The following is a 14,518-nucleotide window of genomic DNA, read 5'->3' as shown; positions in this document are numbered from 1 at the left end:
GGAGAGAGAGGGAGAGTTGTTTTTTTCCTTTTCAAGGAGGAAATTGAAAATGCATTGTTTTTTTCCGCAGTGATGAAGAGCTGTGTGGAGAGAATTCTTGCAGGAAAGACTTCTAGGCATGCAGTCAAGTTGTGAAATGTGCAGGTGTTTGCATGGGTGTGTGTGGGAGACATACAATGATCATTAATGAAAAAACAAACAATGTGAATATGAAAAAATGTGATCTTTATTCAACATCTTCACACATATTTGAAATATACATATTTACATATTTTGTACAATGAATATATTTCCTGTGTAACCTGTCTAGACATTTAAAAGCCTCTAGGTTGTGTCACAAATACATAATTCACAGTGCAATATGAAGTTTGTGCACCCGTGTCAGTTTACTCTACGTATCACATGAATGTGTGACTCAATTTACATATATGATTCAGGAACAAAATCATAAATCTCTTAAATTACTTTTCTGTAAGGAACAATTCAGATTGTCACAAGTCGGTTACCATCTGGTTTTTCAAGCAGATGAGAGAAAATAATTAGAGAACTGCAACAGATGTTTTATCAGCCTACTGTGTGAAAAATTGAATGCACAGTGCTTCTCAGATATGCCACATTTAGTACCAGGGTCAAAACAAATGTAGCTAACTGCAGGTCTACAGCCTGTGAGGATAAACGTCACTGAAGCGCTTCATCCGCCTGTCACAATCCAAGATAAAACATATTTTAGAATGCAGTAAATTCATGTCACTAACTATATGACTATCTCCATGGATCCACAGCTTTCAACGGGAAAATAAAAAGGAAGTGGGAAAGAAGTACCATTTAAAGAAGCGAAACAGTCGGAACAGATTCTTCCAGCCAAGGTCAGGACTGTTCTCTGCAGACACTCAAGTGTTGAGTCATCATCAGACAACCAACATCAAATATGATATGACTGCGACTGATTCAGAGCCATTCAGTTTATGAAACACAGTGATACGGGCACAACACTCAGCACAGCTCAGCTTGACATAATGTTCCAACAGAAATGAACAAAAACAGGTTCAACTTCTAAGTGGAAGTCTTAATTTCTCTGTTTCTTTTTGACTTGATGGCTTAACTGGATATTTGACACATTTCTTAAAAAATACAAACATTGTTGGATTGAGAGTTAACTCGTATTGCGTCAGTAGGAAGTACCATATTATACATTCTCCGTGTTTTTACTTTCCCCACTTAATTCCTACTGTGGCATGTCTTGAGGCGTAAGATTTATCCAATCATCTCTGTTGCTGCAAGGGCATGTGACCAGGCCTACTTACGGCATTACGTTTTAAACTGGCATTAGTGTTAGGTTTAGCTGTGGCTAATTACAGCATTACAGAAGAGCCAAACAGATTGATCACAGTTAAAATTGCACTGTTAATAGCTGATGCAACTTTATTATAATGAATTCTTGATTCAACAATTTAATTGCTTTAGTTTTAACTGTTAAAAATAAATAAATTACTGAGTTTTGTACCGTTTTCTGTGTCGGCCCAGTGACACTGATTATTGTGAAGTGTGTGTGTGACAAACTTTCCACACTTTTCTGTGAATTTTACTCCAGTAACACCCTGCCTTTCTCAACCTTCTGCGCTTGGTGTGAGATTTGTAAATGCTCTCCATTTGCTGATACGTTGCCAGCTTGGCAGTGAGGGACCTTCCTAGCATCCCCGCTGAGTGTGACACATCAGTCCTCCGCTAAGCATCTTTCTCACTCTATGACACCGCCTGCTGCGAGACGTCAAGTTTGTGCGAGGCCTTCCTCGAGCCGGTTGGTGAGTCAGCTGGCGGAGCCTCCAGCCCGGCCAGGGAGTGAGAGGAACAACATCACGTCTCCTCCCGTTGAGCAGGATTCTTGTAATGCTTTCTGAAGCATTGTCAGTCCAGGCTGAGAGCAAGCATTGGTGACTACTGTTAGCCGTGGGTTCATTTTCTATGATACACTCATAGTAGCCTGAAGGGATTATTTTGTGAACATAATCTGGAAAAAGTCCTCGTCGTTTCTTTTAGCACCAAATATTTTCAAAATCGTACACCTACTAACACAATGTATTATCATTGTGAACAATGCCCTTAACAAGTAACACATATACGACAACCAAATACAGTACAGTAAGTTCTTGTAGAAAGCTTGAGGGTGTATGTACACTCAACAGTACACAAATGGGTTTTCTAAAAAGTGCCAATGTAAAAAGACAACGATGGATCCCTTATAGCAATCTTTGATTTGGTCCTTTAGCCAGACTCAGCTTAATCGAGTCCGTCAGCAGAACAGATCATCCTGCTCTTCCACGTCAAAGGATGGCACCATCTGTTCTGCCGAACTCACTTCCTGTTCACCCAGCGCCACTTCCTGTGACGATGGCGGCTGGTGGAACCATGGGTGAGCGAGCAGCTCATTGGCCGTGAGTCTCTCCGAGGGTTCTTTCCTCAGCAGGCTCTGGAGCAGACACTTGGCCCTGGGCGACAAGCCCTCTGGCAAACAGCACTGGCCTCTGCGGATTTTGGAAAACAGCGTGGCGGGGTCGGGGTCGTGGAAGGGGTAGCGGCCAACCAGCATGGTGTACAGCATGACCCCAAGGCTCCACATGTCGGCCATCTTGCCAGAGTAAGGTGCAGAGCCGCTGAGGATCTCTGGGCTGACGTAGGCAGGGCAGCCGTGGGTGTCGGACATGGAGTCGTTGTTTGGGTCTTCTAGGACGCGGCAGTCCTCAAGGCTTTCTAGTCTCACTTGTGTCCTGAGAAAGAGAAAGGCAAAAGAAGGTAAGGACATTTCTAAGGAACATTATGTGATTTAAATAGCTTTATCTTAGCTACACGCTTACTAACTGTAACTATTTCCCCAAAACATTTGGAAATCTCCTTTCCAAAAGGACATTAAGTACTACTTCAGCTATCTTACTCACATGTTAAAATCTAAGAACTAAATGTTCATCCCGGCACATAAATCTGCATTTATCAGACAAAATATTTGTTGCAGTATGTCAAGTTGTTGTTGGAAATGGTATCGTTAGATATCCCATGTACAACAATATTTAAAGCAAAAAACAATCCTTGATCGAGTGCACCTGACTGTGTGTGAGTCTATATCTAACAGAGACTTTGTTCAACACTGTCAAACATTTCAGAGAGCTGTTAAATGTAAGTCACTGATTGCATCATGGAAAAACAAGCATCCTTCCTTGAGCCTTAAGCAGCACAGCAGACAAACAGATGGACACACACACACACACACACACACACACACACGCACACGCACACGCACACGCACACCAGTGAACTCACTATGACCTAAGTGGACCACATTTAGTCCCGTTTGAGAATCAGAGCTGCCTATGCACATTTCCAACGACTTCCTGGCACACATGGTCACATAAACACACATATAAATATACAAGTCTAGCACCCTCCTCCTCCCCTGCTCACACATACAATGCTATATTTAGCCATGTTAATGAGTGGACAGCACCAGAGCAACTAAGCTTGTGAAAGTGTGTATTTGCAGATAGAGACATTACCGCTGAAACGTTCTAACAAAATGATTGATGGGAATTGAAAAATGGGTGATTAATTCTCATCTACAGAAACAAACGTGATGTGTTTTTGATTCCAATTTAATTTGTGCCTCTCGAGATGTGCTCCCCAGACTAATACGCTGATTGAGGTTTTATCAATTCAAACGCACACAGCTTAATCTAGAGACCCTTCAGCTGTCAGACAGAGTGGCCGGAGAGGGAAATTGACAGCCAGAGAGCCGGATGAAAAGAGTGACAGCCAGGAGGACCAAGATAGGAAGGAGCTGATATTCAAACACCAAGATAGAGAAGGAGATAAGTCAGGAGAGGAGAAGGAGAGACGCAGACCGAAAAGGAAACAGAACAGAGAGAGTTAGAGTGGTGGAAGGAGTGACTCATCCTTCTGTTGAGAGTACATATCTTTCTCTCTCGAGCGGCGGCTATCTGCACCTGGGTCCCACACTCACGGTGCCAGCCATCCCATAATTACCCTCAAATGGCTTTGCCACATCAGTGACGCACGGGAAGGCTGCATGCTTCATAGTGCTAGTCACCTTCCCTAAACTGGCTTTTCCAATTGTTGTGACTTTCTCTCTCGCTCTGGCTCGAGTGCTGCATTGTTGACCGGTGCATTGCATCACAGCGAGTTGGGCTTTGATAGATGCCTGATTGTGAATTTGAAAGACCGCATGATGGGATAAATGATCCCAACATTTCAAGGAAACTTGTGTGTGTGATGAGTTCCAAGGTGTTCTAAGTTCCACGCTATCAGAATAATCTGCAGCCTTTGTTACAGTTGCAATACAAAAAGGTTATTTGTAGTGGCACTGCAGGATGTCTCCAGACAAAGTGTAAAGAGAAGTTTAAAATGAAGATGTCATCCCACAACCCCAGGGTCAAATGGGTCTTGTGGCTCCAGCACGCATCAGTGTTGCAAAGCTGTCACCCCGCTAACAAAATAGTGAATTACAGGTGAAAAAAGGCTTTTGAGCCTGCTCTGAATGTGTAATCAGCGCTCATACAAACATGCATGTATGGACACACACGCACAAACGCCAAGAAAGAAAATGAGCCATGCAGCTCCCCTCCTCTTCCCCTCTGCACATATACACTGTGACTCATCGCTCTGCAGCCGTATAGCTATCAGAGGGACACAATGGACTTCAACTTCTCTCACTGGCTGTCTGCTCTCATTCATCCAGGGTGACCCCGCAAAGCCAGAGGTCATGGCTGGAGAATGTTACTGTTGAAAAGTCTCCATGAAAAAAGGGCCTTTGGAAACCTGGAAAGGGGGGGGGTGGGTTGTTTGCCATCAGCAGGCGCTTACAGGAAAGAGTGTGACGCAAGGGCAAAGAGCCGACAAATAGTTTTGTAAGCAGGGGTTTTGTGTGTGTGTTCATGGACATAATGTGTAGTACACACAACACATGCAAATATTAAGCAGCATGTGTGGGGGAGTGCTTTGAATTCCTTTCATGGAAGCCAGTGTGTTTGAATGAATCCTTGTTGCAGCAAAGTTGTGATGTAATTATTTAATAAATAATGAGTAATAAATATATAGACAGCAGAAGGGGACGATTGTCTCATTCACCAGCCTCGTCTCGCAGCTCTGCCAAACAGCCACCCACTACATACACGCACGCACGCACGCATGCAAAGCAAACACACAACAGACATGCAAAGAAACGTATCGAGAGTGAGAAAGGGAGACAGACAGAGGGCGAAAATCTGGGAAGCTATTCAGTCTGCCTCCACAAGTACAGAACCTCCTACTCTATCTGTGCCCACATTGCTATCTGCACACATGGCCTGTGTGTATCAGCTGCTGCCTTCACTGGCTCGTCCCACATCACTGCATGTGTTCAATTCTGTATCCAAATAAAGTTAACTGATACTACAAGCGCTGAAGGAAACGGAGAAAAAGGAATGTGATGCGTAACAAGTGGATAAACTATGTTTTAGGGTAGTGTTGGTGTGTTTTCTCACCTTTTTTCATCAGCAAAGACAAACTTTCGCAGTTTGAGGTCACCCAGCACAATGCCTGCCTGGTGGCAGTGTGCCACAGCCAGAGCCACCTGACGAAAGAGCCTGCAGCCGTGATCCTCGTCCAGCCTGCGCCAGCTCTTCACCAGGGTGTGCATGTCCCCAAAGTCCTTGTCCAAGAACACGTAAGCTTTGCGTTCGCCAAGGATGATGTCCCTGAAGCCGGCCACATTCTTGTGAGTTGGTAGGATCCCGTAGGCTCTGATCTTTTCCTGGTACACCCCCATATCAAAGACCTGAGAGGGAGAGGAGAGTAGAAGAAGATGAGGGACACAGATCGAGATGGAAATTAGGAAGATAGGGAGGAGGGAGGGAGAGTTTATGTGAGGGGGGATGAGGCAATCGGTCAGTGTGTTCGTAATGATCATCTGAGGGTACAAGCGTGCAAATTTGGCAGTGAGTTAAAAAAGAAAATCAGGCGTATAGAATATGCTTTGATTCCAGCTCAATACGCTGCTTTTGCAAGAGCATGACAAATGAATCAGCAAAGCATGCAGTGATTAACTTTATTAATCAACAAAGCCAAACGCCTGCAGGTCTATCATGGAAAATAAACACAAGGATGTGGAACAGTGGAAGACCCTGTCCTTATTAAAGCAGATCCTTATCACTGGAGTCTTTCTTTGCCCCTCATGTTTGCATTTTGTGTGTCACAGCATGGCGTATTGCAGTGACGTGTATTCAAATGAGCCGAGTTGACAGACACATTGTGGTGTGGAGATCGGTGGATTTTAAAAGCTGTGTATCCACAACACGGCACAGGCGAAAGTGGTTGCCTGGCCTTTTGGGGTTTTATAAACAGATTTTAAATACCAATTTAATTTCATGACTTCAAAAATAATGAAGCAACACTGCTGCTGCAATTTCGCGTGAGAATGACAATTGGGGGGGGGGGGGGGGAACTCGGCTAAATACTGATGACATGTCAGACAGGCGATTGAGCAACGCGATGTCTTGAAACACCATTCATTCAAAGAAATTGCACAATGACGGGATTGCGCATACCTTGCACAGCAGCTCGTCGCCTGTGTCGGTGTTCATCGCGCTGTGCACGCTCTCCCGGTCTGTCAGAGGTAGAAGCAGAAACGGTCCTATCCTGGACGGCCCCTGGTGGGTCGCCGGGACAGGGCTGGAGACGGGGCTGACCGGGGACCCGGGAGAGGTGCCGAGGAGACCCTGCGTGTCCCCCACCTCGGTGCTCAGCCTGGCGCATTTGGCCGGCGGCTGGTCGTCAGAGTCCAGCCGCTTGTGCGCGACTCTCCCGGCGCGGATGCAGGGTGCCGGGCTGCTCCACTGCAAGTTCATCCTGATAGACCGATTCACCATCAAAGCAAACACGAAACCCCGACTGCTTTAGGATGAGTCCAATTAAAAGAAACTACAAACTGTGTACTCCATGTCCCAGTGTGAGATTCATTAGAAATGAAACTTCAGCGATAATCCAATCCTTTTTTGGAGTGAATGCCCGTGGCTTTGAGGTCTGTGTACTTTTGGTGAGAAAATCTCTACCCCTCAGAGTCTAGACTGAGAGGGAGAGGGATAGAGAAAGAGACATAGAAAAGGAGAGAGAAAGAGAGACCGCCTCACACTCAGAGAGAGGGAGAGTGAGTGAGCTCCGGTGATGTTGAGCTCAGAGCTCGAACACTCCGCCCGACCAGTCCAGCCTCCTGCTGACACACAACCACGTTGAGCAATCCTGTAACGGCACCGACTCCAGCTCAGCTCTGATGAAACTGCCTCCTGTATTACCTTTCAAAGAAGACTGCGCAAGCATATGGTGCAAACATTTATGTCATTTTTCCCCGTGCTTGTTATGGTGTCATGAATCTCAGAATTCCTGCTCTGAGATTTTGCTGATACTGAAAAAACCCGACCATGTGAGAGGAATGAAGAAATCATACTTATCATGGCTGCCTCATCAAGCATGCACATGTTTTAGACAATAATTAACAATCTTTAAAACTCTTTCTCTGACTCAGTTGCTCCCTAATGTTCAGATCTTATTGCCATTTATTACCGGTTGTTGCAACAATCTCTCCGCAGACCTCCTGTATGGCACCTGAGGTGTTTGCTCTCCAAATGTTAGGCCTCAAGTGTGAACGAGTTTGTACAAAGCCTCAGTGTATGAGCCTTAACTCTAGCTTTAACATCACCATGATATTTTCCCATGCTGGGCTTGTTTGTTATGTGGATATGACTCACCCCCATAAAGCCTTTCGTGGTGCTGGGCTATAAGCATTCACATAAAATATGCCAGCGTGGCTCCATAAACAACATCATAGCAGCTGGGCTCAGAGACACTGATCCCAAGTTATAACTACGTGTATACAAAAACAAGCAAGCCAATACTGTGCAATCAGTGTGAAAAATTATGCAATATTCTTTCAAGAAAGTATAATCAGTGAACTATGAACTGTTACTTAAGAATGTAAGAACTAGAGAGTGAAGGGTGAAATACAGTAGTGGGTTTGAAAAAATATTCCTTTGTTGAGGTAATTATAAATGTGTGTTTGTTGGGGTGTGTACACACGCGTGACCATGTGTCTGGTTGTGCAAGAGTTCTCTTTTTCCACTGCTTCATGTCACACAAGCACAGAGGCTCACTGAGCATTCACTAAAACACACTGCACCAGCTGGCCTTTGTGTGTGTGTGTTTTTGAGCACTATCGCCACTCTTTTGCTCAACCCCTCCTGCCAAACAGAAGCATGCCGTTCCAAACCATTGCTTTCCACATTTCCAATACAGTTCCTTCCCCAAGAGGTCACACACTTGAGCAGGTCACAGCAGCTCAGCTCAACTTGACTCAGAGGGGTCATGTGAACCTTTGCAGGCCAACCAAACATGGATGAGCTGCAGATTCCATAGGAATGATGACTGTTATTTTTAGGCCTTGCATTCTTTCTTTGTGCAGTGGTCGTCCTATGAATAAGGTGACTCACCAACTGATTGATGTGTGCGTGCGTCTCTGTGAGCAAGTGTGTTTGTCATGCCGTTGAGCAGGCACAGGAACAGGTTTCCTCTCTCTCTCTCCGGTTCAAAAAGCAGGAGGAACAGTCACTGTGGAAGGCCTGGAGCTTTATTGTTATCTGACAATAGTCCGGGCCTGGGGTGTCAGTGCTTCAAAGTGATGATGCATGTTTGTTGCTTGTTTGTGTCTGACACAGTGTTGAGGTATACACTGGAAACAGTGACTTATTTGTGGCTGTGTAAAAGTCACAGTGTCTTTTGCATGTGTGTGACATGACGATTTGTCTGTGCTTTATGTTTTAATCATTACACCATGTCACCTACTGCATGTATGAGCTGATATTACATTTATGAAAGATGTTTCTGGACTGCAGGTAGTGTGTACGTGTGTGTGTGTGTGTGTGTTATATATATATATGTATGTGTGTGTGTGTATGTGTGTGTGTGTGTGTGTGTGTGTGTGTGTGTGTGTGTGTGTGTGTGTGTGTGTGTGTGTGTGTGTGTGTGTGTGTGTGTGTGTGTGTGTGTGTGTGTGTGTGTGTGTGTGTATACAGCAACTGAGTAGGAGTGTGGCTGAGTCCCCATGCAAGTGAGCTGGAAGAGGAAACAGTATTCAGGGCATGCTCTCTCCTTGTTATAATTAGCGGAGTCACTCACCACCAGCAGCGGTAAAGAGAGGCTGGGAATTGATCTGCTCTGAGAATAGTTCAATCTGATCTGGCTGACAGCCAGCCATCGCTGTGAAATATTCTTCATTTGAGTTTCTCTGAGCAGAGCTGTACAAGGCTTTAACTTGAGTCAGACGAACAATTAGTCACGATAATTTAGTTGGAATGTTGTTAACAGCATTCCAACTGTTATTCTACGCACGAAAAGTTTATTATTATTCCGCCGGTATTTTGCCGCGCTTCTCCTCCCGCATTGAACATCGCAGAAACTCCGTTCAAACATCAAAACGTTCAGCTCGGTCGGGAATCGATGGCTATTACTTTTTTCATTCATAACTTTCATAATTCCAGAGATACATCCCATAATTCATCAAATTTTTAACATTGAAGTCAATGGAGGAAATCTTCATGCGACTTCAACTGCTAACTGTTCATTCATACTTTCACTCAGAAACCTCATTCCAACGTTAAAATGTTACGCATCTTTCTGACATTATTCCTGTAAAACAACTTTTAAATCTGATTCTTACTTTTAGAGATATTAAACATTGTTCAGACCTTGTTATAGAGGTTTTCTTCAGATTTTAACATTAACTAGAGTGCGTGATGTCACAGCTAGAGGGTAGAAAATCTTGAAATGTGCCTTCATATATTTTTTTAAAACTGCCATAATTCCCAAACCCTACATTCCTGAGACATAATTTATCATGAGAAACGTAGGAAAACATCTCGTAGCTTGAAAAATGACAAATAATTAAGCAAAATATAATTAAACAAAATGCCTCTTGAGGGCATGAAGTGACAAAAACGTTCAAAATTCCTCCATTGAAGCCCATTGTAATTTCAGGCAGATATTTCCTCACGGTAGCAGCCGCACACCTTTAGGTAAACTGCCAAAAAGGCTACATTATTAACCCGAAAGTACACAAAAATGACACTTCAGATATTCAAGTTCCTTGACATGCTTCACGTTTTGAAATTTCACAGATATCTGTTACGGTTCTTCCACGAAACTTTCACATGTAAGAGGTTTATCTCTCATTCAGAACAACGGAAACCTCTGATCTCTGCACACCTCGTTAGTTAAAATCAAGCGGCAAACTCTGGGGAACAGCCGGGAAGCCAATACGGAAGTGCCACACACTGCAGTTCATACATGGGCCGCTAGGGACTGGCTGCAGAAAGGAGCAATTTCCATAGACCCCCATGTTAAAATGCCCAACTTTACAGCAGAAAAAAACATGTTTCTACCCATGGATGCAATAAATATTATTATCGATATATTTAGATTCCACCTTCATGATTATGAATCTGTGAGTGAATTGTTTTCTAACACAACCCTTTTATTTACATTAGGTCTTAAAGTGTTTGCATAAATTAGGGCGTGGTCACGTTGATGGACACGTACATGCCTCACTGTCAGCTAACAGCAACTTGTCCACTCTGCTAGGCTACAACGACCATAGAGGCTACAACGTTAGTCATAGTACTGTACTTGACCCTTTAGCTTTAGCCGTGTTCGTGGTGATTGTGCCTTTTAGGGAATATTGTTACAAATACCAGACAATTAAAATGTCGTGCTGTGCGCTTGAATGTACTAACAGAACTTCCAAGAAGTCTAAAATGATAATATTATACATGTTAACCCCGTTCGCAGGTGTTTGTGTGCTTGGTAGCTTAGCTTGTTACTTATTAGCCAGCTAAGGACGTAACCCTTTATGCATACATATACATTTTAGTTTATGATTCAGCCTTGGGTAAGACTTTTATAGTCTATGGCTATGACGCCCATAATGCTAAACGGGAGCAAATGTTAATAGGGGACCCAATTATCCCAGTGGTGGCCGCCGGAGCTAACGGAGCCGCAGGGGGCTAGCTCCAGCCGGCGTCCCGGAGCTAGCCCCGTTAGGTCCGGGCGGTGGAGTCCGTCTTTTCTCAACGTGTGAATGAGAAGCATTAATAATAACAAAATATAGCTAAGTCTCTTGCAGATTGTCTCATTTGATTATGAATGTAACGTTTATATTGGGGAACTACACTGTTAGCAGTAACTTGGTATGCATGTATTTCATGTTAGCTTAGCTAACAGCAGGTCCCGCCTCGGCTCCGCCTCTTTGCCCTTATTTGGAGCAGGCGGGATTAGACTCTGACGTCACAGTCAAGCCGTTAGTGGCCGACTCCGCCTACTAAGGGCTTCACGGCAACTCTGCAGAATCCTATGGGTGATGTCACGGACACTACGTCCATTTATATATACAGGTTCTATGGTTCAAATATAAACACCTGTGTAATGGAACACGATGATGTCATCACTCCAATGGACATGCTCAGAGCAGCAGATTTCAGATAGCAGTGTGCTAACAGTCCAGCCGTGAAGACATCTTCGGGACAGTTTTGAGATTTCTTCAAATGCCGTTGCCATGGCAACACATTGCTCGCCTTGAAACACGGTTTTCTCATAACTTCAGTGAATATACTCCAAACAGCCCAGAACTTCACAGGTTTGGTAACGATTTAGCCATCAACGCATCTAAGCGTAGTATGGGGTGTCATCAAATGCCATTGCCATGGCGACAGACCACTCGCCATGAAACACAATGTGGCTGTAAATCCAATCGACACAGTCCAATTGTCCCCCAATCTTCACTTGTATATCACCGGTCCATGCCTCAACAGCTCTACGCCAAATCTGAGATATCACCATATGCCGTTTCCCTCGCTATAAAACATGATGTCGCTATAACTCCTATGAACATTTTCAAAAAGTGCTCAAACTTCACATGTGTGCTAACAGTCCAGCCGTAAAGACATCTACAGGACAATTTGGAGATTTCTTCAAATGCCGTTGCCATAGCAACACAATGCTCGCCATGAAACACCGCTTTCTCATAACTTCAGTGAAACTGCTCCAAACGCCCCAAAACTTCCCAGGTTTGGTAATGATGCAGCCATCAATGCATCTAAGCCAAGCGGCAAACTCTGGGGAAGAGCCGGGATGCCAATACGGAAGTGCCACACACTGCAGTTCATCTAGTGGCCAGTAGGAGCAGGCTGCAGAAGGGAGCAATTTCCATAGACCCCCATGTTAAAATGACCAACTTTACAGCAGAAATAAACATGTTTACATCGTGGTTCCAAAAACCATATTCTCTGTATAGTTAGATTCCCCCTTCATGACTACTGTGTGGGGGGTGCATTTTTTCTCAACTCATCTGTTTAATTAATATTAAGCCTTAAAGTTATGAATATATTAGGGCGTGGTCACATTGAGTGACAGCTCTGTCAAGTGACTGCTGCTGCTAGCTTCTCGTCTCTCTGCTAGCTGCTCCGTGAAGCAAGCTACAGGGACTCTGCCTGCTCAGTTCATCCAGGGAACACAACTTGAAGCCGGCCGTGGTTGTTTGTTCTTCATGCTTATATATCAGTATATATATAGTAAAGGCAAACCTCCTCATCCCACCAAGGACAAAACTGAAGACCATGGGAGACCGAGCCTTCTGCTCCGCTGCTCCGAGACTGTGGAATGCCCTCCCAAACCAGCTGAGGACACCACAGACTGTGGAGGCGTTCAAAAAAGGCCTAAAAACGCATCTTTTTAGAATAGCCTTTAACTAGATTTTTAAATCCCCCACATTATGCCATGCCGGCATGAATGTCACAGCTTTTATTATGTTGTTTTAATTGTTTTAAAATTGTTTTTTTTTATTGTTTTTATTGTTTTTGTTGTTTTGTTTCACCCTTTTTAATTTTTAATTTTGTAGCACTTTGAGTTTTGTTTACGCAAATGAAAAGTGCGCTTATAAATAAAATATATTATATCGGACTATTGTGTGAATGCGGTTTTTGCGGTAAGTGAAATTTGAGTACTTATTGATGTGTTTATGATTTGAATCAGCTACGTAATGAATGTTAAGGCTTGGGTTAGCGTGTAAGTGAGTGGTAGCTATCGGTGCTAATGATGCTAATCGTAGTCTCCAAGTTAAAACCATAGACTGTATATATAAAGGTTAAAACGAAATAGACAAGTGTTAAGCGGGATAATACTGTAGAACAAACGGCTTCTGTTTGAGGTTATAAAATAAGGTCATCCTTGTAAGTTAGAGAGATATTTTATTATGTAGGAACTGTATGCATCGCTAAGGTTAATTTAAATTGGCTATGCTCAAGTATGTAGACAAGCTAACGTCGAAGTAGTGTATGTGAAATCAACCTCACAATAAGATGTGTGTATATTACAAATAATAATGTCATATTTCAAGATGATTACTTAGATATTACAATATGGTTGGTTGAGCTGGAGTTCATTATTGAGCATACACGTTAACGTCACAGACATCTGAAGAACGAACCTTGTTGTTTTTATTAATTGCATTACCAAATTGGTATCAAATAAACAGTAAGCATTGGTAACACAACTTCCAAAGTTACAGTAAAATAAAAAGGACCCTGACTCGGACAATACACAATCCAACATGTTCAACAGAAGATAATCAATTATATTGTTTGTACACATGGTACTTTACATATATATCTGTTTGTTTAAGCCTTTAAGGTGTCCAGGTGATGCAGACAGGCTGGACCAGAGAGTGAGAGACAGAACTGGACTCCTCACAGCAGTGAACTTCAGCACAGGTACAAAGACTCTATTTTTCATACTGTACAAAGAATCAAGAAAGACATTTGTTTAAATAAATGAAGTATTGACTTGAATACACTGATATACATTCCATTAAACAATACTAAATACTAGATCACCTACACATCAGTTAAGTTGAGGGTTTTTTCCATGCAAAAGGTTACATTTAGATGTTAACAAGCAATATGATTGTGTGAAAATGAGACCTTGTGTCTCAATGAGATCTACACCTGTATAAATAAAGGTTAAATAAATATGGTTTTGTCAGCTTTCTAATTTAATGTATTGAAGGCAAAGATATTTAACACATAGTGAGAACTGCTACTATTTATCTCTCAATATTGTCTGAAAAAAACGTGGTAAAAGTTATTCTTTCAGTGAGACAACAGAGCAAGCTTCTACAGTTGCACTACGTTTTGATAACAGTTAAATATTATTTTGATAATAACATATATTTCAATGTTGATGAGCTTCATACTGTTCATTCATAATCTGATCGTCTTTGTAGCTCACTGTTGAAATAAAAAAAAATCATTACAATTACAAAATAATTATATCTACAGCCCCTAAACACACAAACACACCACTTTCATAAATAACACACTTGTTCTGCAATAATATGTTTTATGTTTCCTGTCATTTTTGTTAGGAAAGGACATGC

The 14,518-nt window shown here is 42.8% G+C and overlaps 1 protein-coding gene across 1 annotated transcript; it reads right to left on the bottom strand.

Annotated features, from left to right (window-relative positions):
• Window positions 1-204: 204 nt before the first annotated feature.
• Window positions 205-7,272, bottom strand: trib1 (tribbles pseudokinase 1). The gene is made up of 3 exons (XM_034241184.1): window positions 6,591-7,272; window positions 5,529-5,821; window positions 205-2,765 (listed from the first exon to the last, which is right to left on the bottom strand). The coding sequence occupies exons 1-3, from the start codon at window positions 6,909-6,911 to the stop codon at window positions 2,291-2,293; spliced, it is 1,089 nt and encodes a 362-aa protein (XP_034097075.1). The 5' UTR covers window positions 6,912-7,272; the 3' UTR covers window positions 205-2,290.
• Window positions 7,273-14,518: the final 7,246 nt, after the last annotated feature.

The sequence above is a fragment of the Gymnodraco acuticeps genome, unplaced genomic scaffold, assembly GCF_902827175.1.
Source record: "Gymnodraco acuticeps unplaced genomic scaffold, fGymAcu1.1, whole genome shotgun sequence".
Lineage (NCBI taxonomy): Eukaryota > Metazoa > Chordata > Actinopteri > Perciformes > Bathydraconidae > Gymnodraco > Gymnodraco acuticeps.
The sequence above is the reverse complement of the archived record's forward strand: the minus strand, read 5'-3'. Positions and strand labels throughout refer to the sequence as shown.